At 33.8% G+C, this 21,721-nt stretch overlaps 1 protein-coding gene across 2 annotated transcripts in view; it reads left to right on the forward strand.

Moving 5' to 3' along the window:
* Nucleotides 1–21,721, forward strand: part of LOC145249579 (junction-mediating and -regulatory protein-like) — a 141,619-nt gene that overhangs the window by 102,275 nt on the left and 17,623 nt on the right. For both annotated transcript variants that reach the window (XM_080111278.1, XM_080111277.1), the window contains exons 5-8: nt 10,035–10,200; nt 13,807–13,973; nt 15,991–16,077; nt 17,066–17,161. In XM_080111278.1, the coding sequence (XP_079967404.1) occupies nt 10,035–10,200; nt 13,807–13,973; nt 15,991–16,077; nt 17,066–17,161 (516 nt within the window). The remainder of the gene's footprint in view (nt 1–10,034; nt 10,201–13,806; nt 13,974–15,990; nt 16,078–17,065; nt 17,162–21,721) is intronic.

Below are 21,721 nucleotides of genomic sequence, written 5' to 3' on the forward strand. Positions count from 1 at the left end.
ACACATAGATTCGAAAAAGTTGTCAAAAAACAAATATATAACTAATAAATGTTATCAAACACAAAGAAAACTTTCTACCTACCTGGATAATTGTTTAGTGTTTTTATTTAATGTAACATGTTTATTCAGCTCGAAAAACATAGTGTTTACTGATGTAGTGGAAAATTTAAAATGGCTCACTCAATATATGTTACCATGACATAGGCTGACATATATTTGATGGGTTTCTAACAGTATTTTATATAGTTTTTTTTTATTTTTAACTCATTTTTTTTCCTCCAGTTTCCTTTCGTTCTAGCTGGGGATGTGGTATCCTACCTGGTATCAAACATTCACCCGCTATCTCATACATTCTAACCGAGAGTTCTTTTTAAGATTTTAACTGTCCCTTCAAGTGAAATTGTTTGTATCTTGCTTGCTTGGTTCACTGAGTACATTTACCAGTTTTTGAAATATTTTTTCATGAATCTGGTTGCTTCTATAATTACTGGAATAATGAAGATCTTCCTAAGATTCCAGTTTCTTTTCATGTCGTACATAAGCCCTTGGTATTTCGTTATCTTTTCCCTCTCAGTTCTGTTTAATAAAGCATCATTTTTTTTTTTTTTTTTTTTTTTTACATAGGAGTCACCACTTATCAAGGCCCGGAGGCCACTTGAGGAAAAGGGTTATTGAGTGTACAGTAATCAATAGGATAATATCATAGTAATCGTTAGTAATGGAAATTTGGTAAATTGGATTACTTAAGGGGGTGGTTCATCATCATTGGGGCCACTAACTTCTAAGGTTGTTTCTTTTTCCTTCCTGCCCCATATCACGATGTCAGGGTTAATAACTCTGTTTTGTAGGTAGGTAGCTGTAGAAATTGCATAGTCATAGTGGATGGTGTATGTTGTTTCAATTTGTTTTATTTTACTTCAGTCGAAGTTCTCAGGAATCAAGGGGCCCACAACCTGGGGCTAACACTTGAAGTCTATATGAAATACATAGATATTCGAATGTTCCATTTAAGTTCTTTATTTCTCAAACACTGAGTTAATAAAGAAGTTGAGAACATAATTTTCCTCTCCCCAATGAACCATTTTCGTATATTGTATTATATCTTTTATTTTGGTCTCTTGGTCTTATTGAATTCCAGGACAAGAATTTATCTAGTCTGGTGGAGTATCCAGTTTCGTGCTGTTACTTGAGGTAACATCACTTGGAGAAGGTGCACCATTCCTCTTAAAAGCTAATATGGGTTAGCCATAGCGAGATCTTATTTGGGCAGTGAATACTATGTGATTTTGAATATTTGGTCAGGGTTTACTTCTATGCAAAACGTATCCTCATGCCAGATTGTTCTGACAAACCCCTGTACAGAGAGACCTTAGACACTCGAGGACAGTGTCTAGTAGGCATTCAAGTTCTCTCCCTATATGCATTCAAGTTCTCCCCCAAGTTTCAAGTGTGTGTGTGTGTGTGTGTGTGTGTGTGTACATAAGCGTGTGTGTATCTGAATGCTCTGTGTGTGCTGCATAACATACTTTTGATGGATTAGTGTAAAGCAGATTAATTTTTAATCCGTTTAATCCCAGTTTATCTTTCAGTTTTTGTTTATAATTTTTCAATAATCCAAATATATGAAACTAAAGTCCAAAATTTGCTAAAGAAAATGTCTCCCCCTGCAAGAACTCTTTCTCCTTATAGCTTCTCTCTCTCATATATATTAGTGTTGGGATGATTAATCAGGAATCGGAAGAATCAGAATATTTGAGGATATCGGGATCAGAAAAATTTGGACTGATTTTCTGATGCCAAAACGATTCTTTTAATTTTATTTATTTGATTTTGTTTAAAGCAAAATCTTCCATTGCTGGTAATAATTATAAAATAATAAATATTTATTGATTTTAAACTACCAGTGAAGTTTAACAAGATACACCTGAAGATGGTCGGAGGTTACATTTACCGAAACATTGTGAAAATAACATTCAAGAATAGTAGTCCAAAGAATTCAAATAATACAAAAAAAAAGTTCCACAATAAGAGAGTTGGGTACTTAGATAATATTTGAAAACATGACACGCCCCTAACATTTTTTTTTTTACTTGTGATTTTAATGAGATTAATTGTAATTAAATTACACAAGATTATCTTGATTAACTAAGGTGAATAAAATTCTTTTCATGTAGGAAAGATATGAGGGAGACATTCATTGAGATTTTTTTTTTTAAGGTTTTATTTTGGAGAGAATTGATTCAGGGGAGAGAGAGAGAGAGAGACTAATGTTCTCTTAGCTAATTACTAGCGGGGGGGGGGCTTTGCTCTGTCATAAAATACGTTTAAATATTATCTTTTAATTTGTCCAGATTTCATATATATTATTATAGTTGTGATTTCCAAAGTAAAAAGAGTACTTGGGTGCCATCAGCTAGAATCGAACCCGAAAGCAAAACTGTACCATTTAAAACTGGTGACGTTACCACTGTACCAACGTAATACGCATATGAAATGATCAAAAATAAACTAAGATGAATGTACAAAATGTATAACATTTTTTTTAATTTTGACCTCTTTTTGACCTCTTATAAATTATTTTAACCAGTTAAAGAACCATAAAAGAATGGTCCATAAAAATCCAATTATTTGAAGCTCCTAGTGCTGCTCTGCGATTTTTAGTTTCAGAGGAGATAAAGTTTGAAATATGGAGACAGACAGACAGAGATTATAGCCTTTTATATATATTAGATTTAGTTATATCCCACCTTAACTGAAATGAGTGACACACGCGTGCAAACATTAAAATAACATTTTGCATCCTGATCATCAAAGCCGTCTACATTATTGGCGATGTCCTCTTTGCACAGCTTCCACAAAGAAAATCTTTGTTTCTTTCAGCTCAGAAAAACGAGACATCATTTGTCATCCATCTCCTTCTGTTTTGTCTGTCCTTTAGCTTTGACCTTAGATGTCAGCCATATTTGACTCAATCCTGGGAACGATTTCCCTTTGCAAATTTGAGTTATCATGCACCCGGTATGACCCTTGTCATAATTCACACTAGCTAACTTTATTGTAACAAATTGTGTGATTTTTATTCTCACTGTATTTATTCCATAGAATTATATTTTTTTAGCTGTATTGAATCCTTTTTTTCTTTTTTTTTTTAATTGTATTGAATTATTTTTTGGTGTGAACTGTTGCACTGATTGCTTTAAAACGTTCTGCAATTGTGCTATTATGGAGAGAACTAAGTTAATTCAAGTTTATGAGAAATAGGGTTGACTACTGAATAATTGAGAAAGATTATGGATAAATGTCAATAGTATGAGGGGGGGGGAATAGACAGAAGTCTGAGCAAACATGATTTAAGAATTTATGACCAAATTATACAATAATAATTAAATTTAACTTGTAAAGTCCTATTTAGAAAAATAAAAGAAAATAGGAAATAACCCCCCCCAAAAAAAAACAAAAAAAACAAAAAAACAAATGGCATAGTTAAAAAGAAAGAAAGAAAAAATCCATAACAAAAATGAAAGTAAAAAAAAAAAGATACCAAAAAACGCCAGGTAGGTACAATCAGTTTTATATAAAAGACAAGCAGTATTTATCCAGTGTTACTTATGTGGAGATGTATTTATATATATAATTATTGCATTGAAATAAAAACTTAAATCATATTTGCAATATGAGTTCTAGTAATAAAAAAAAACAAACTATAATTTGCTATTCAGTTGTTAAACTGATACTCTTCACTGTAGGCAATGTTTTTGTTCTTATTTACTTGCCTTCTCATGAGGGCAGAGTTAGATACAAGGTCAGTTTTTAATGTGGGGAAAATTCAGCTCCCCCAAAAGGTGCACTTTGGACAATATTGTCTCAGTTATGAAGGATTTCTTTTCCACTGACCGAGAACAGAAAAGGTGAAGTGCAGCATCAGAGCAGATACTACACTGTGATCTTGTATATATAGTTTATTGCCTGAAAAAATTTACAAGTTATGATACAAAAAATGTAAAAGATAACAAACAAGAAACTTAGGCATGAAACCTATAAGAAAATTGGGGGAGAGGGGATGAGTACAGGGTTTTTCTAATTGGTCTATAAAACTTTGAAGATTACTCTTAGCTGGCACCATTCACCACAATACCACATTCACTCCGTGGAGTTAAACCTATTTAAGAAATTACCCAAGCGTTTCATAAAAATTATGTACATGTATGCGTGTGTGTTAAAGAACATTTTATATATATATATATATATATATGTATGTGTGTATATGTATATATATATATATATATATATATGTGTGTGTATATGTATATATATATATGTGTATATATATGCATATGTATGTGTATATGTATATATATGTATATGTATGTATTTATGTATGTATATGTATATGTATATATGTATTTATGTATATATATGTATGTATATATATGTATATGTATGTATATATATATGTGTGTGTGTATATGTATAAAAATAAACTTTATTTGGATATGAAAAAATTGTTCATGTGAATTTGTAAAGTTCAGTGATTTGTTTTGCGTGAAAGTTCAATGATTGATAACAGTCCAGTGATTAATAGGGAGTGGGAAGATCTAAGAAAAACACAAAAAGTATACGTTGAAAACTGAGCAAAATGCCTATCGGGGTGTGTTAGTAAAGTACCTCCTACCTTCGACTAAGTATTAGATCGCCCACTGTTTTCTTGGAAACAAGCAGGTTGATCTTGAGGTGGGATTGGGGTGATTTACTAGAGGATGTGGGGAAAGTGGGGGTGGAAGGTGATCTCTGAATGAGGGAAGACCAGGATGGGGGCAAAAGAAAGGGATGCATGAGTTGAGCAATCTCGGAGGTTCTCTAGTATTAAAAACAAAACAGGAATGGGATCTCATTTGTACCACCAGCCAATAGTCTTTTTAAAACTATGCTATTCTATGGGATAGGTTCCGAATTACCTAGGACCATGTATGACACCTCGACAGATACATAAACTAGTGTTATGCACCCACCTCTTATTGAAATCCATTCAAAGCAACCTCCTGCAATCGCATTTGATTTTCACTTTAAGCAGATGTTTAAAGTAAACAATCATATCACGATCTGGAACAGATGTCCTCTCGTAGACTTTTTTGATGCAGGTGATCCATGTCACTATTCTTGCTAGAATAGCCAGAAAAACGATTCTTTTCTTCCTAGACAGTGGCGGATCAATATCGTTTATAATGTTTGTGGTGTCAAGGAAAAGCGGGCGCTTAGCATCAATGCAAGCCGCTACCTCTTTGACATACTCCATGAGTCCCCGAAATTGGCTGCAATAGAAAAAAGGCATGCTCGACCATTTCAATTTCATGGTCATTGCAGCACGGATACCAGGGAGTGATCTTTTTGTCTTCTTTGTGAAGTTTGTCAAGGAGAGGCAGTGCATTGCAGACCAGTCGCCAAGTCACGGAAAATTCAGAATTATTGAAAAAGTCCCGTCCTGGTGCCCAATTCCAATGTGAGCTGATCTCATCCTCTGATCATCCCAGCTGCTCCTGAATGGGATCCGAAACGGTACCCACCATGTGTCTGATAAAGTTTCTTCCTAAGCTGTGAGAGGACACTGGTCCCTGGCACAGCTCTAAGCACAGCTCAGCATTTGGCAAAGAACTTTGATTCCTCCCCTCAGGCTATGACAGCCTTTAACTGAGAGCTCAGGTTTGAGGTTGGGAAAGGCACTTCCAACTGCAGGGATCCATGGAACGTCCTCCTCTAGTGAATGACCTAGAAAAGCCAACCTCTCGACATGTCTATGACATTTGAGATCAGGCAATCCCAGACCTCCCTTGCTCGGACTTTGAGTACAGACCTTCTTACGAACATAGTGCTTTCCTTTCTCCCAAAGAAGCAAGGAGAGGAGCTCTGTGAAAGCTTAGTGGTGTTTTGCAAGCAGGGGCAATACAAATTCTAGGGCAATTGCTCTTGATATATCAAAGGCCTTCGACAAGGTATGGCATAGGGTCTACTTCACAAGATTTCCAGCTACGGTATAATTGGAAATGTTTTCTCAATCATTAAATCATTTCTCTCCGATAGGCTCATAAGAGTAGTGGTCGATGGACAAAAATCGGAGGCCTGCAGTATTAATGCTGGAGTCCCTCAGGGGTCAATCCTGGGCCCAACTCTCTTCCTGATCTACATCAATGACCTCCCTAAACACATACTTAAATCATTCGTTGACATCTATGCTGATGACACGACCATCTACGGCAACACATCAAAGGCTGTAAATGACAAAGTTCTCTCTGATTCTCTCTCCTCCGATCTCGAGCGCATGGTTCAGTGGGGGAAGATGTGGCTGGTTACCTTTAATGCATCTAAAACCAAACTCCTATCCTTACATCATCAACGCTCTGATCCCCATCTGGCATCAATTGGGATGGATGGCTCTCGTCTGGGAAAGGCCCCGTGTTTTGACAAGCTTCTGGTTTTGACCTTTACTCCTGATCTGGAATGGAACACGTACATCAAGTCTGTTGCCAAGGTCGCTGGAAAGATGGTGGGATCCTTCTACCGCTCCAGAAGATATCTCACTACTGATGCAATTCTTTATCTATATAAAAGCCAAGTATGTTCAAGGATGGAATACTGTTACCATATCTGGACAGGAGCTGCTAAAAATAGCCTATCCTGCCTTGACAGAGTACAAAATAGACTTTGTGGCTTAGTAGGGGATGCACTTTTCTCTACCCTGCAACCTCTCTCCCACAGAAGAGACGTTGCGAGTCTATCCTTGTTTTATCGTTATTTTCATGGCAGGTGCTCGTCTGAACTCCAATCTCTGCCCCCCCCTTGCCAATCTTTCATGAAAAACACCCGTCTAGCTGAATCCACTGTGAAAAATTTCCCTCACTCTTTATCTGTGCCTAAATCAAAACGTGGATTCCATGAACAAAGCTTCTTTCTTAGAACTGCACGCCTGTGGAACTCTGTTCCATCTGCCTGCTTCCCACCTGACTACAACTTGGATGTCTTCAAGTCCAATGCTAACAAATTCCTAATGAACCGCCCCCTTAAGTAAACACTAATCAAATCTCCACACTAACGTAATGTACTTGCAATAACCCTTATCCCTGAGTGGCTTCCGGGCCTTGATAAGTGGTGATCACTGTGTTAAAAAAAAAAAAAAAAAAAAAAAAACGGTAAAGGATGAGCGGGAAGACATAAGTGGCGCATGCCTCCGCTCGACCCTTCAAGGACAATCTCCTTTGAATCCAAGTCTCCATCAATGATTCGATCTTTGTTTGTACTTCCAATCAGTTCTCATCTAACTGTAGACCCAGTTCAAACTAGACAGCCAGAATGCAAAGCTGAATATGCCTGGAAGCATGGATTCACCACTCCAGGCTCCTAATTGTAGGCCAACAAACTTGCTTTGGTTAAAAATGGCCCCTGTGACCTTTTTGTAGCAAGCAAGCACCTTGGTCACCGCCTCAATGTCTGTGCGGATCAACATGGAATGCTGATGTCATTGGCGAATGTGGAAACTTTGGCATGCGTGCCGCCAGGGAGAGCTATTCCATGCAGGACTGGCGTAACTGCTTCGTCCCTTAACTTGCAAAAAAGGGGTTCCAATGCCAGGACGTAGAGCAGAGGCGACAGCGGGCAGTCCTGATGCACCGACTGAGAGATGGCAAATGACTCTGAGAGCCTACCGTTGATTTGCACTGCTACCACTGGCTTGTGGTATAGAACAGAAACCTACTTGAAGTCTGGATTAAAACGAGCGGCCTCTAAAACAGATCCCAGGAAATGATGGTCGACCTTATTGGAAGCCTTGGACTGATCTAAATTGATCTTTGTTGTCTTCTATTTCCTCCATAGTCGTGCAGATCAAATGTAGATTGTCTTGAATTGATCTCTCCTTCTCTGGTGTGGTTTGATCAAGTAAGTGATGGTAGCCTGCAAGCGATTTGCAAGAATTCTTGACAAAATCTATAACTTTGGTTTAGCAAAGTCAAGGGCCTGTAGTCTTCTAAATTTTCATTCCCATCATGCCGTTGACCTTTCTTCAGCAATGTGATCAATCTTTTTGTTACCTACCCAGGAATGGAGCTCTAAGCAAACCAATGGTAGAACACATTCTTCAATATGGGCGACAATTCGTAGGGAAGACCATCAATTCCTGGAGACTTAGTCGACTAGCTTCAATGCAATAATGATCTCATGCTCTGTGATTGGACTATCACAGCTAGCCACTCCAAATAGCTGCCAAACTCCTTGAGTCTGGGTAGTTGGGTGAAGCGCTTCAATAATTGCTCCTGAAACCCTCGCAGATCTCCTGCATTGACATGAGGGCATGATTATATCCAAAAATTATGAAAATCGATAAGGTAGAAAATTATTTATTAAAGAAAATAGAATTTGATGAAAACGACCGTAAAACACAGGAGAATTCAAAAGCGGGATAAATTTCTGTTTTGATTTAAACAAGATGGCAGAAAATTTTCACCTGCTAACACAATTAAAGATGTTTTGTTTAATAATTCAGTAATATTCGGGTAATTTTGACTGCATAATTCGGAATCTACCATTGTAAATTATTACAAGTGACAAAAAAAAATCAGTTGAAATTATTGTTTTTATCTGAAAACTCCATTTATCGAAAATCTCGTCCCAATTCTGTAGGAGCGCCACATCCTTTTTTTTATTCTTGTTAGTTTTTTACATCAAATAGCTTCATGTCTTGTCTGGAGTGATTTCCATAAAAAAAATTCTACTTTCACCGGATTTATTCCCTAGCTTTATTTTTTTTTTAAATTGCATTAGATTATTTGGGGTCTGAACTATTGTACTGATTGCTTATTCACAATTATTAGGATGATACCCTTCCCAGCGGGCATGTTTAATTAGTATTAAACATGGTTTCACTCAACCATCTAATCAAGGGAGGGGAGGGGGTTAATACTACAAAATTGACGCACTTTGTAGCAACCAAAATTCAGTTGTATTGTCATTTTTATTTTCACTGGATTTGTCCTTCAGTGATACTTTTTAAAAAAATTGAATTATTTGCACTGATTAAATTGTTACAATAAATAAATTAAAACTTTTAAAAACGTTCATTTTATTTGTTCTTGCTGTAAGAACAAAGAAAAATGGTTGGTAAACCACCATAGAATTTTAGTTTTTTTTTTTTTTTTTTTTTTGCAATCATTGCAAAAAATTACTGATAATCTAGTGTCAGTGAGTGCCAAAAATTATGATATTAGCCATTTTAAAATGAATTGTTTCATAGTCAAATAAAACGTGATAAATAGAATTTTGATCTTATAAAGATACACTTGTATCTTCTGTTGTACAGAGGCTATCACTTTTCATATGCATTAAAAAAAAAAATGAGATCATCAAATCTATAAAGTAGATAATATAATTGCTATTATTCTGGTGTCACTGGGTACTAAAAATGATTTTAGATATTTCAAAATATATTCAATCAATCATTTAAAAAAAAAATTACCTCTGCCAAAGAGGATTATGTTTTCAGTCAAGTTTGTTTGTGTACAGATTAGCATCCACATAGTTTGACCAATCGTCACCAAACTTGGCCAAAATAACAGCCGTAGTCTAACATAGAACTGACTTAATTTAAGGATATTTTGGTCAAAATCAAGGTAACACAAAAGGTGAAAGTTACACTTCAATTCTGTTCATCGTAGGGACTTGCTACTTGTCCCATATTATAACCAATGAAGTCCCACATTATATTAATGTTACATTAATAAATTTTGTCATGATTAAAAATTTGACAAAATTTCGACTTCTGATTTTTCCAAATTTGATCTATAGATTTGATGCTCTTTAATAACGTTAACCACCATTCAAAATTTTATTCAGATAAATATTTATTAAGTTATCCTTGTTTCCATGGCATAACTATGGAAATACTTCATACAATATGGGGAAGTAAGGTCCAGATAAAACTTCGGCCCATTCTTATGTTGTCGACTGATTTATGTTCTTGTTTTTGTAGTTTTGTTTTTTGGTCATTTCAGATTGCCTTCGTACAAGAACATGCAGATGCAGAAATGGAATTGGAACAACTTGAAAAGAAAGTCTATAAATGGACGCTGAAAATCTATGACATCAATGTCAGTGTTCTTGGCGAGGAAGCTATTCTTATCAAGACGCATATTGATGCGATTAAGCAAAAAGCACAAGGTAGGAAATGAAAACACTCCTGTTCCTCGCAAGATTCAGTCACCTAAAAGGTCAACTGCTTTATTAAAACAAACTCTAACTGTGCCTAAATCTAAACGCAGATTCCATGAACAAAGTTTTTTACTCAGAACTGCTGCATGTGGAACACTTGTTCTACTAGCCTGCTTCCCAGTTGAAATAACTTTTATTCTTGAGTGGCTTTCATGCCTTGATAAGACATGACTCTCATCTAAAAAAAAAAAAAAAAAAAAAAAAATCCAAAAAACAGAAATCCCTCTCTTTTTTCTGTTTTAAGATATTCATTTCTCACTTGCAAATATGTATTATTGGATTTCTGGTCACATGTGGTGAAACAAAGATCCGGTAAACACAACTTTATTTCATTTCATTACTTTCCATTTTTTAAAATTCACTTTTCAATTTGATTTCTGCATTAATTCTTTCCCTTCTTCTTCTTCTTCTTCTTCTTCTTCTTCTTCTTCTTCTTCTTCTTCTTCTTCTTCTTCTTCTCATGTTAAATACTTTTCTCAATGTTTGCCATTTATAATGAAAGTTTTAAGTAAAGAAAATGCAGAAAAGTCTTTATGATGCATTACATACCCATCACGGAACAAAGATGGCATATTCCAAAAATCACGTAATTTGATAAAGTAGTATTTTTTTCTTAAATAAGAAAATCAAATTTTCTGATGAGCTGGATAGAAGAAAATGCCGGCACCATGCTTTAAATTATGTTTGTATTCAAAATAATGAAAACTCTCTAATCGCTAAAAATCACAAAAAAAAAACTGCTTGATCAATCTTTGTGATTTTTGGAATATGACATCTTTATGTCGTGACAAGTAGGTACACCATAAAAGTGTTTCTTTATTTTTATTTTCCCAAATAAGCGTAAGTCTAAATAAGCATCTTCTTCTTATCCTCCTCCTTATACTTTTTCTCTCCTCCCCCTCCTCCTCCTTATGTAAAATACTTTTTCTCGCCTCCGCCTCCTCCTCCTCCTCCTCCTCATGTAAAATACTTTTTCTCTCCTCCTCCTTATGTAAAATACTTTTTCTCTCCTCCTCCTTATGTAAAATACTTTTCTCTCCTCCTCCTCCTCCTCCTTCTTTACTTTAATGAAATGTGCTCCAATGAAGTTGTAGTACTTGTACCCCCTCAACATACATACTCTTGACAGACTCAACAACCAGCTAAATCCCACTTCTTCACTGCAGAAGTCCCCGGATGTCAGAAAGCTTTCTTCTCTCATAACTATTTTTCTCAAACTGTTAGCCTTTTGAATTTCCTCCCTGCTTTTCATTTCTCTCACTCTAGAAACTTACAGAAATTTAAAAAAAAAAAAAAAAAGACTCCATTCAATTTTGACAGACTATGGATACTCACTGAAAGGTGTCTGCGCATGAAATTTTTGTGGCAAGAATTGTGCAGTCGCCAACCACACCTCTTCTGAGTCGGCATTGTTTTAATTTCAGTGTGAGTAGAAGTTCAGGATGACTGAGAACAATGCCGAGATAAGGAGTGAGCACATACAGCGCCTAGTACAGTGGAACCTCATAGATACAAAAGACTCTGCTTACAAAATTTTCAGCTTACGAAATGTGATGTGTGAATTTTGCATTTCAATTTGCCAACATATTTCTGTATGCGTTATTCATCCATCCAAACAAAGATTTTACTCATTATAAACCATTCTTGGTGCACGATTATTATTTCCTGTTAATTTCAGTGTTATGTGACAAGTAGTTTAAGAGTTTATCGGTTAAACACACGTGTACATGCATCTCTTTTATTTATATTGAAAATAAATAGGATAGAAGGAGATATATATATATATATATATATATATATATAATGAATAAATGACAAAAAACACACATGTACATACATCTCTTTTATTTATATTGAAAATAAATAGGATAGAAGGATATATATATATATATATATATATATATATATATTTATATTTATAATGAATAAATGATAAAAAACTATATTCCAAAATTCATGATGTTGACCATCTTATAATTCATTCCTTTAATTCAGTTGACATTTACAATTCTTGACAGTATCTGTTTCGTAGCTCAAAATCAATCACTTAATTATTATATCAATCAGTGAATCTATTATGCCCTTAACTCATCAGAAGAAATAGCAACAATCAATCCGTCAAAAGGAAATAAAGCGTGATTTGACATGTATAAAATCCGAAAATTGGAAGAGAAGCTGCAAATACCTTTAATATGTTTCCATTATGCCAATTTTGAATTATATATCTGCAGTAGCCTGATGAATCCTCACAAGGATGAAACACTAAAAATTCTGTGTAGCTTAATTGCCATATATATTTTCCAAACTTATATATATATATAGTAAGTTTTGAGGGTTGAGGACATGTGTTGCATGGAGAGAAACGATATGAGAATGATGGATGTGTAATGTAAGTTTTAAAAACAGACTTAGATTTGACAACTTCAAAAGATGCAATCTGGGAAGTATAGAGAGATGTGTGTAGAACAGTAGACTCTGTTGGTATTGCCACATGGAAAGAATAGATAAAAGTGTTTGGATTAGTAGATGTAGAATAGTTGAGGTAGCAGGGTCAGTTGATAGGGAAAGGCAAAAGAAAACACGAGAGGAAGTGATATGGATGGATTAAAAATCAAATTTATTATTATTATTATTTCTTTATTTCTTTTCTGCAACTTCTCTCTGTCTGTCTGTCTCTCTCTCTCTCTCTCTCTCTCTCTCTCAGGTGTGATGCTGCTAGTATCAGTCTTGGTCCACTAACAAAAGGGGGGGACCTGTAAATTCACCCTTGTCCGTTCGTCTATCTGCACTTTTCTCAATAACTATGCCTTGGAATTTTTTAAAATTTAGCACAAACATTAAACATGATACGAGTAAAAAAGTAACAGAACAGATTTTCTAAGAAAACTCCTCCCCCCCCCCTCCGGAGTGCCTTTCAGGTTAAAATGGCTAAAATTGACACTTTTATGCTTATTAAAAAAATTGATGCCCTGAATTTTTATAAAATTTTCTGAAAAGTTGTAACTAAATGATTTCTATATAATTTTGTTTGTCTATACTTTGCGATAACTCTTGGGTGTGCCCCAGGGGCTCTTTTAGGGCTAATAAAAACACTCCATTTTTGGGGCTATTTTACCATATTTGTCCAAAATTTTCTGTGTACGTCTATTTAGCTTTTGAATAGTGCTGAACTCAAATTTAAATATGTTAAGGTCTTGAGGACTTTTCGGGCTAAATGGGGGGAGGGGGGACAAATGCTGAACTTAGTGTTTTTTTTTTATGCCTCAAAAGGCTAATAGGCATCTTCTGTCTTTGTAACAGAAGATGCCTATTTTTATAAGTTCTTTGCATCAAATGGCTTCACAACTTGTCTGGAGCGATTTTTTTTTTTTAATAATTTTTTTTTATCTGTTATATCTCAAAATTAATCCTGGGAATCAAAGCCACTATCTTCTATGCTTATTTTCCAAACTTAGGAAACCATAACTAAATCTATTACAATATAAGATATTTTAAAGATTTCGATCTATACGAAAGAGATTGAATTTAACAAATTATTTCTGTTTCTTTTATCAGATGTAGAGGAAGGTGGGATTTTCTACGATGCCTTTGAAGACACTGAGAGTATGCAAGAGTATCAGGAACCTGAGGAACAGGCGACATCGATAGATCCAAAGCTGATCCAGTATAATGAACGGCTCAATAAGATTAACCAAAGAAAAGCCAATTTACGGAATAAAAAGGTGAGGGAAACAAGTTTTTGTTGAGCATTTTTATATCATACTTTGTATGAATTGACCAAGGATTGAACCTGTCTCTTAACCATTATAATTAGAATTAAAAAAAAAAATTGTACTTCCCTTCCTTTTCCCCTCTTTTAATATAGGGTGTGTGTGTGTGTGTCTTTTTTTTTTTTTTTTTTTTTTTTTTTTTTTTAGAGGTGCAAATTTTAAATTGACAACTCTATTTTCTTAAAATTCAGATTTGACAACTTTTGGTCATTTTGAGATCAGCTTGGTTTGGCAATTCATCATGTGGCTTCAGCAGGATGGAGCCACTTGCCACACAGCGTGTGATATGATCAATTTACTGAGAGAAATATTTGATGAACGAATAATTTTACAAAATGGATCTGCCAACTGGCCACCTCGTTCATGCAATTTAATCCCATTAGATTATTTTCTTTGGGGATTTGTAACGTTCCATGTCTACATTGATAAGCTAGACACAATAGACCACTTGGAAGACAACATTCGGCATATTATTGCTGAAATACAGCTAATATGCATAGAGTTTGTGAAAATTGGACCTCTAGATTACACCATATACACATGATTAAAATTTTACTCAAGTCCAATTGGGTGTAATGTAAATAAATTATAAATCCCAAAAATTTATCTTTGGAATAGATCACATATTTTTATGATAAAAATATTTTTCTGTGATTTATTTTAGTTTAAAATTTGCTGGCTCTAAAATAAAATCACCCATTATTAGCATCTGATGACTATTTCATGTTTTGCTTCCAGTGAAAATATTAATAATGAGCAGAGCCTGTGGAAATTCCACGGTGCTTTTTACATTGATCGGAGTAGTACATATGGTCTCACAAATTAATAAATTATCTAATCTATTATATAAATCTCACCTGCCTGCTTAAATGTATGTATCTATGTCTTCCTAAAGCTTTCGACAGAAGCAACGGATTTTCACAAGATCAGTATCGTTTTGAAGCTCAACCCTTCGGACAACAAATATAAAAAAAATTGGCTAAAAACATTAATTCCTTCATCCTCAACTAGGCACTTTTCTACAAGGAAGGGTCGCATTTTTTGCCGATATTTTCGAAAATTATCCCCTCTTTTCGATTGACTTGCCTTGATTTAAACCTTCCCCACTTCCGGTTTGGCATTGGACGCAATGGCAAAGACGTCACATTTTTTTTTTTTTTTTTTTTCACATTCTTTTCCTCCTTCGTGGTATGGGTTTGAGCCTGCCTGCCTACTGCCACTGATTAATAAAATAAAATAAATAATACTGATAACGTAGTTCATCAAATTCCATCTGTGTTTGTTTACAATATCATGTCAGCTGATATTTGGGGTTGACAATTAATGCCCTGGAAAAGTCACTTCTGATTAATGTTTAGTTTTAGAATATGCAAACAAAGAAATGATTTGCGGCAACTTTAAATGATACCTCTTCTTTTATTGTAAATGGAATTCATTATTAAGAAAAAATTAAAATACAATGGTGAGGTACACCTGGGATTGAACACGGGATCATTTGATCTGTAGTCAAATGCTCTACTACTGAGCTATGTTTCCGGATGTTAACAAATCTGGTTTTTTTTTTTCTTTTCTAAGAAGAAATGATTTGCTGAAATTTTATTATCTCCCTTACCGGTGCAACCTAAAATATTGCCCTGTAAAAATGATTTTTTATCTATAAAGAAGAAAGATTATTTTTAGGAACGGATTTTTTCGATTTTCGATACTTATCAGATGAATTTCTGTACAAAACATATCTAAGAACACTGCCAGGGATATAAATTACCTTTGTTTGAAATTTGCAGAAGATAGGCTCGATTGTTTTGGAACCTATAAGGAAGGAACTCATACATTCACACAAAGTGACTTTTATATAAGAATAGAGATGAAATGATGAATATTTAAGAGATAAAAAGATGTTTTTAATGCAGTATAGTATAAACAAATCTAATTGAAAATATTTTTTTTGTCTTTGTTGTTTGTCTTCCAGGCTTCACTTGCAAAGCAACAAAATCTGAAAGAGGAAGAAAAATCCAAACTGGAGAACCAGTATCTTCAGCACCATTCAATACAAAGGGTATTTATTTCCTCCTCCCCTGTCTCTTGCTTCTTCTCTTTCTCTTCTCCCTCCTTTTTTTCATTCTTTTCTTTCTACCCCTTTCTTCTCCCTCCCTCTTTTCTTCCTTTCATTTTTCCCTTTCTTTCTTTCTTCCATCCTTCCCTTCCTTTTTTCTTTTTGCCTTCCCTTCTTTTCTTTCTTTTCTCCTTTTTCCTTCCCTTCCTTTCTTTTTTCCTTCCCTTCCTTTCTTTTTTCCTTCCCTTCCTTTCTTTCTTTTTTCCTTACCTTTTTTTTCTTTCCCCTCCTTTCTTTTCTCTTTCCTCTCCTTTATTTTCTCCTTCCCTCTTTTTTCCCTTTCCTCCTCCTCCCACCTTTCTTTCTTCCTCTTGCTCTCCTTTGTTTCTTTCCTCTTTATTCTCTCTATTTCTTCTTCTTTCATTTATCCCACCTTTCACTATTTTTTTGTTCTTTTCTTGAATTTTCTCTTCTACCATTTTTTCTTTTCCATTTTTCTTTTTTTGCCTTACTCCCTTTCTTTCCTCTTTTTCTTTCTTTCTTTCTTTCCTTCTTTCTTTCTGCTTTTCCTTTCGTTCCTTCTCTTTTCTTCATTCTTTTCTGTCCTTCTCCTTTTTTTTCTTCCCTCACTCTTTTTCTTTTACCCATTTCTTTCTTCCCTTCCCTTTTTCTTTCTGTCCTCTCTCCATCCTTTTCTTTCCTTTTCCCCTCTTTTTTTTCCTCATTTCTTTTTCTCTATTCATCCTTTTTTCTTGCTTTCTTTTCTCCCTTTCATTGTGATTTCTTCATTTCTTTCATTTTCTTTCTTTCCTCTCCCCTCCATTTATTTTCCATCCTCAATCCTTCCCTCTTTTTCACCTGATCTTTCTTTTCTGCTCATTTCTCCTTTACTTCTTTTCTCCTCTTCCCTCCTGCTCTCTGACTTTCCTGTCAATATTTTCTCCTTCCTTCATTATAACGTAATCAATGCATCATCCTTTCTTTTCTCCAGAAACGTCTACAACAAAAGGAAGAAATTGATTCCAAGCAAGAGTTCATCCAAGAAGAACGCAAAAAAGCAATCAAACGTCTCCAAAACTTCAAAATGGTAAGTTGTAATCCTCCTCCTCCTTCTCCTCCTACTACCACCACTACTACTACAATATAATTTCTTCTTTACTAATCCTTGATTGGATTGAAACAGTGTCCTGTGATTGGATGAAAAAACAACCAATCACAAGCTACCTTTTCAGAATCTTCACTGAATCCATGTGAGGAAAAGAATTGCTGTTTTCTGAGTCAAAATCCATCCATCTAACACTTGTGAAGTAGTATTTTTTTATTAGCTCCTTACATCCATTGCATTTAAAACTACTTTAAAACACCAATAAATGATTTAGGTAGGTTGCAAAGTAACTTTTATAGCCAATGGCAATATTTATTTGTTGTATATTTTATTTTTTTACAATTTTTTCGAATCTCTGTGTATTGTAAAATAAATCCCTCAAAATAATTAAAATAATTATTAAATACTTTTCAAAGTATTTCCTTATTTAACAAAATATTATAGAAAAATACAAGTAATGGGCAATCTTGACTAAAGTCGTATGCAAGATGGCGGCTATGAACGGATGTAAAAAATGGAATGGAACACAAATTTTAGCAAAATGAAATTAGCAAGTCGACTGTACAGCCTAGTAAGAAAAATAAACAACAACAACAACAGCAACTCGACTGCTGATAGCAACAACTAATAGTTAGCGTGTTTTAATTTTTAACTACTCTGTACTTGTTATGAATAAGAAATGTTTTTTTTTAGTTTCAACTAGACCAGTTTCGGATACCGTAAAAATTGAATTTCATCGTCCTTTCTTTGCATAATTACTAAAACAAAACAATGAAATGAAAAACTAAGAAACTTTTTTTTCTTAAATAAGACTGTAGTTTCACAAACAGAACTGTAGTTTCATATAACAATTTCATCAACAAAAGATAGCATAAAAGTTGATTCATAATCATCAAAACAAAGCAATGAAATGAAAAATGAAGCAAAAACAATGAAATGAAATAATTAAAAATTAATGTACTCTTCCAGAATAGCAAACAAAGTAATTTCGATGTCTTTTTTTTAGTTTTAGTTAAGAATAAAAGTAGTGTGAAAAAATAAAATTAAAACATATAAAAACTTATCTAGTTAGATAAAAATGTAATTTAGCTTGCCTTTGGTAACATTAGTTTTTTGTTTATTTATTATTTCACCCATTTTGGAAAAAAAAAAAGAAAAAAAAAAGTTTCTTATTATTTTCATTTCATTTCATTGTTTTGTTTTGGTAATTATGCAGAAAAAGGACAATGAACTTCAGTTTTTACGGTATTTTTTGTTTATTAAAATGCTATGTGAAACTACAATCTAGTTGAAACAAAAAACATTTCTTAGTTATTTCATTTCATTATTAACATATTCATAACAAGTACAGAGTAGTTAAAAATTAAAACACGTTTATTGTTAGTTGTTGTTATCAGCAGTCAAGTTGTTGTTGTTTTTTTCTTGCTAGGCTGTGCAGTTGACTCGCTGATTTCGTTTCGCTAAAATTTACATTCTTTTCCATTTTTTTACATCCATTCGCAGCCACCATCTTGTGTGCGACTTTAGTCAAGATTGCCCAAAGAATGGATGACTTAAGATTTAAAAGAAAAAAAAAAATTATATGCTTAACAACAAACTCCTTCGTCCAAGTTGAGGTTCATGTATAATAAAAAATCGAATGGCAAAACTTTTTTTATTATATTTTCTTCAAATCTAGTACAATTTGTATTGTGGGCACTGAAGTTTCCAATGTTGAAACTAATTTTGATTTGCAGGGTGGAGAATTACAAAAATTCAACTTCCATAAAAAACACTTTTCCATAAAAAAAAAAAGCAACAAAAATATTTCAAGAAAACCACTTTTTGCTCAATTACACTAAAACACTAAAATAGCATAAACATGGAAGTTTATTTTACATTAAATGTACATGTAAAACTAACCCCCATTCTAAATTCTTAAATTTAGTTTTTTGTTCATTTTTTCTCGCCTGGTGGATGATTTTCAAGTCTATCTAAGAAAGCAAAAAAAAAAGGGATTAAAGTAAATACAAAACAAATGTTGCTAAAGGCAGGATAAGTAACTCTTCTACCTAATAAAAGAATGTATTTAATTTTTATAAAGGAAACAATTCGAACTTTTGCATTACATTAAAATAAAAGTTTAAACATGAAACAAAAATATAAAAATATGTCTGTAATTAATTTTCAATTCATGAAACACATTTTGGATGTCTTTAAAATAAGTTTAAAAATGCACTTATATTTTATATTGACAAATTTTCAATGCCTTTTATGTGTCCTCTTAGTGTATAGGAAACTTGAAAACTAAATTACCAAAGGAATCAAAAATATTATAAAAAATAATTTCTATTAGTAGCCTGAGATTTTATTGCTTTATATTGCCATCAAAATCTGTTTTCTTTTATTCAGAAATTTTGTTTTAGTAGACACATAAACTGAAATCAAAGAAGAAATGAGCCAACATGTGTTGTTGAATATAGGTGTGAAAAGTTTTGAATCTACTAATCCTGTTAAGACTCAATTCATCTGAACAAATACAGAAATCAATTAAGAAATGAACCAACACATGTCGCATATAGATGTGAAAGGTTTGAATTCATTAATTTTATTACTGTCCAATTCATCTGAGGCTAAGACTTTGAAATTATCAAAAGTTTGTTTTTGTAAGCACAATTTCTGATAACTCCTTATAAACTTTGCCAATGCTAGCTAGGGGACCAGACAAAGAGCACACTGGATAAAACCCACCATCTAAGTAAAACAAAACAAAAACCAATAAAATCCCAAATGAATCAAAAACATTAAAATTCACTTTTTATATTTTTAATTTAATTAAATTGAATTTAGGAAAATTAGATATCAGAGAACTAATTTTGGCAAGGTATGAAAGTTAAGCATCTATGGAAGGTAGATTTTAAGACCATTCTTGAAGATGATATAGTTTTAAATACGATTCAAGTGCCTCTCACAGAAATATACATATTTTTAAATATTTACTCTTGTTTGAAATCAAATAAGTTTCCAGTCGATTTTTATTTCGTAGTTGCTTAATGTTTCTACAATTCCAAAATTACGTAATTTCCTGTTGCTAATTTTTTCCAGTGTTCAATTTCCCATTGCACCATTTAATTACCCATGATGTTTGAAAATATTTTTCTTGACAAAAATGTTTTGTTTAATTTTTCAACATTTTTCGGAATATGTAAATCAACTGCTTTCTTTGAAAGGTTACCTAGAGAATTTATGCACATTTTTTTTTTTTTGTTGTTTTACAAGCAAAATACATTTACATTTTATTTTGATGTTATTATCGTTTTAGTTTTAGTGATTATTTAAAAACAATAAATATTTAGCTTTAGTACCAATAATGAAAATTTTAAAAAATAGGTTTTGGAATCGGAAAATCGGGACGTATTTTTCCGATTTCGATACCTCCAAAAGTTTTGATTTTTTTACAACCTTACAGACTCATTTTGGTATAAAATTTCAGATTTTTTTGTTAGCTTTTATTAATTTTTTTCTATTTTCTATTTTTACTCTCTCAAAATGTCACCCCCTGGCAGATGCCGTCTGGGGGCTGACCGCCCCACCTCCCTTTGCTACACCACTGCATGGCTTCATGCCTTGTCTGAAGCGATTTCCATTTAAAAAAATATATTCAGTTCATTCCAATTTAAGGCTAATTCATCATATTTTTTTTTTTTTTTTTTATCATTCCTGGTGTCTTTCACCTTATTTTATCCTTGGCTAGACAGGTTGGCTCTCCAAGTTTTTGACCTTCCTCTAGGTCTTTTCCATTACCTCAAGGTCTGTTTTGTTGTTCTGTATGTCCACCTGTTGTCTGTGTATTTCAAAAGAGGACTTGCCCTTCTACGTTTTTTTCATTCATATGATAGTGGTGATGTCATGTACTCCAGTTTGCTGTCTGATCCAGTTGTTTTTTTTTTTCTTTCACATAAACTGATGTCAAGCATAATTTTTTTTTTTTTTTTTTTACAAAGGAGTCATCACTTATCAAGGCCCAGAGGCAACTCGAGGATAAGGTTTAGTGAGTGTACTGTAGTCAATTGGAAAACATTGTAATCGTTAGTAGTAGAAATTTGGTAAATTGGATTACTTAGGGGGACGGCTCATCAAGAACTAGTTCATGTTGGACTTGAAGACGACCACATTTTAGTCAGTTGAAAAGCAGGAAAACAGAACAGAATTCTACAGGTGTGCTGTTCTAAGAAAGAAGCTCTGTTCATAGAATCTACGCCTAGGTTTAGGCACAGATAAAGAGTGGGGGAAATTATTGAGAGTGGTTTCAGCTAGACAAGTGTTTTTCATGAAAGTCAATCCCGGGGGGACCATAGATTGGCGCTCTCAGACAAGCACTTGTCATTAAAATAACGATAAAGCAGAGACAGGCTCACGATGTCTCTTCTGTGGAAAAGAGGTTGCAAGGAAGAGAAAAGGGCATCCCCCACTAGACTACGAAGTCTATTTTGAACTCTGTCAAGGCATTCAATTTTGAATTGTGCCATTGTTAGCTTTTCTATTGATGCATTATTAAGTGCC

Source organism: Euprymna scolopes, chromosome 28 (genome assembly GCF_053919585.1).
Source record: "Euprymna scolopes isolate OS-2025 chromosome 28, ASM5391958v1, whole genome shotgun sequence".
NCBI lineage: Eukaryota > Metazoa > Mollusca > Cephalopoda > Sepiida > Sepiolidae > Euprymna > Euprymna scolopes.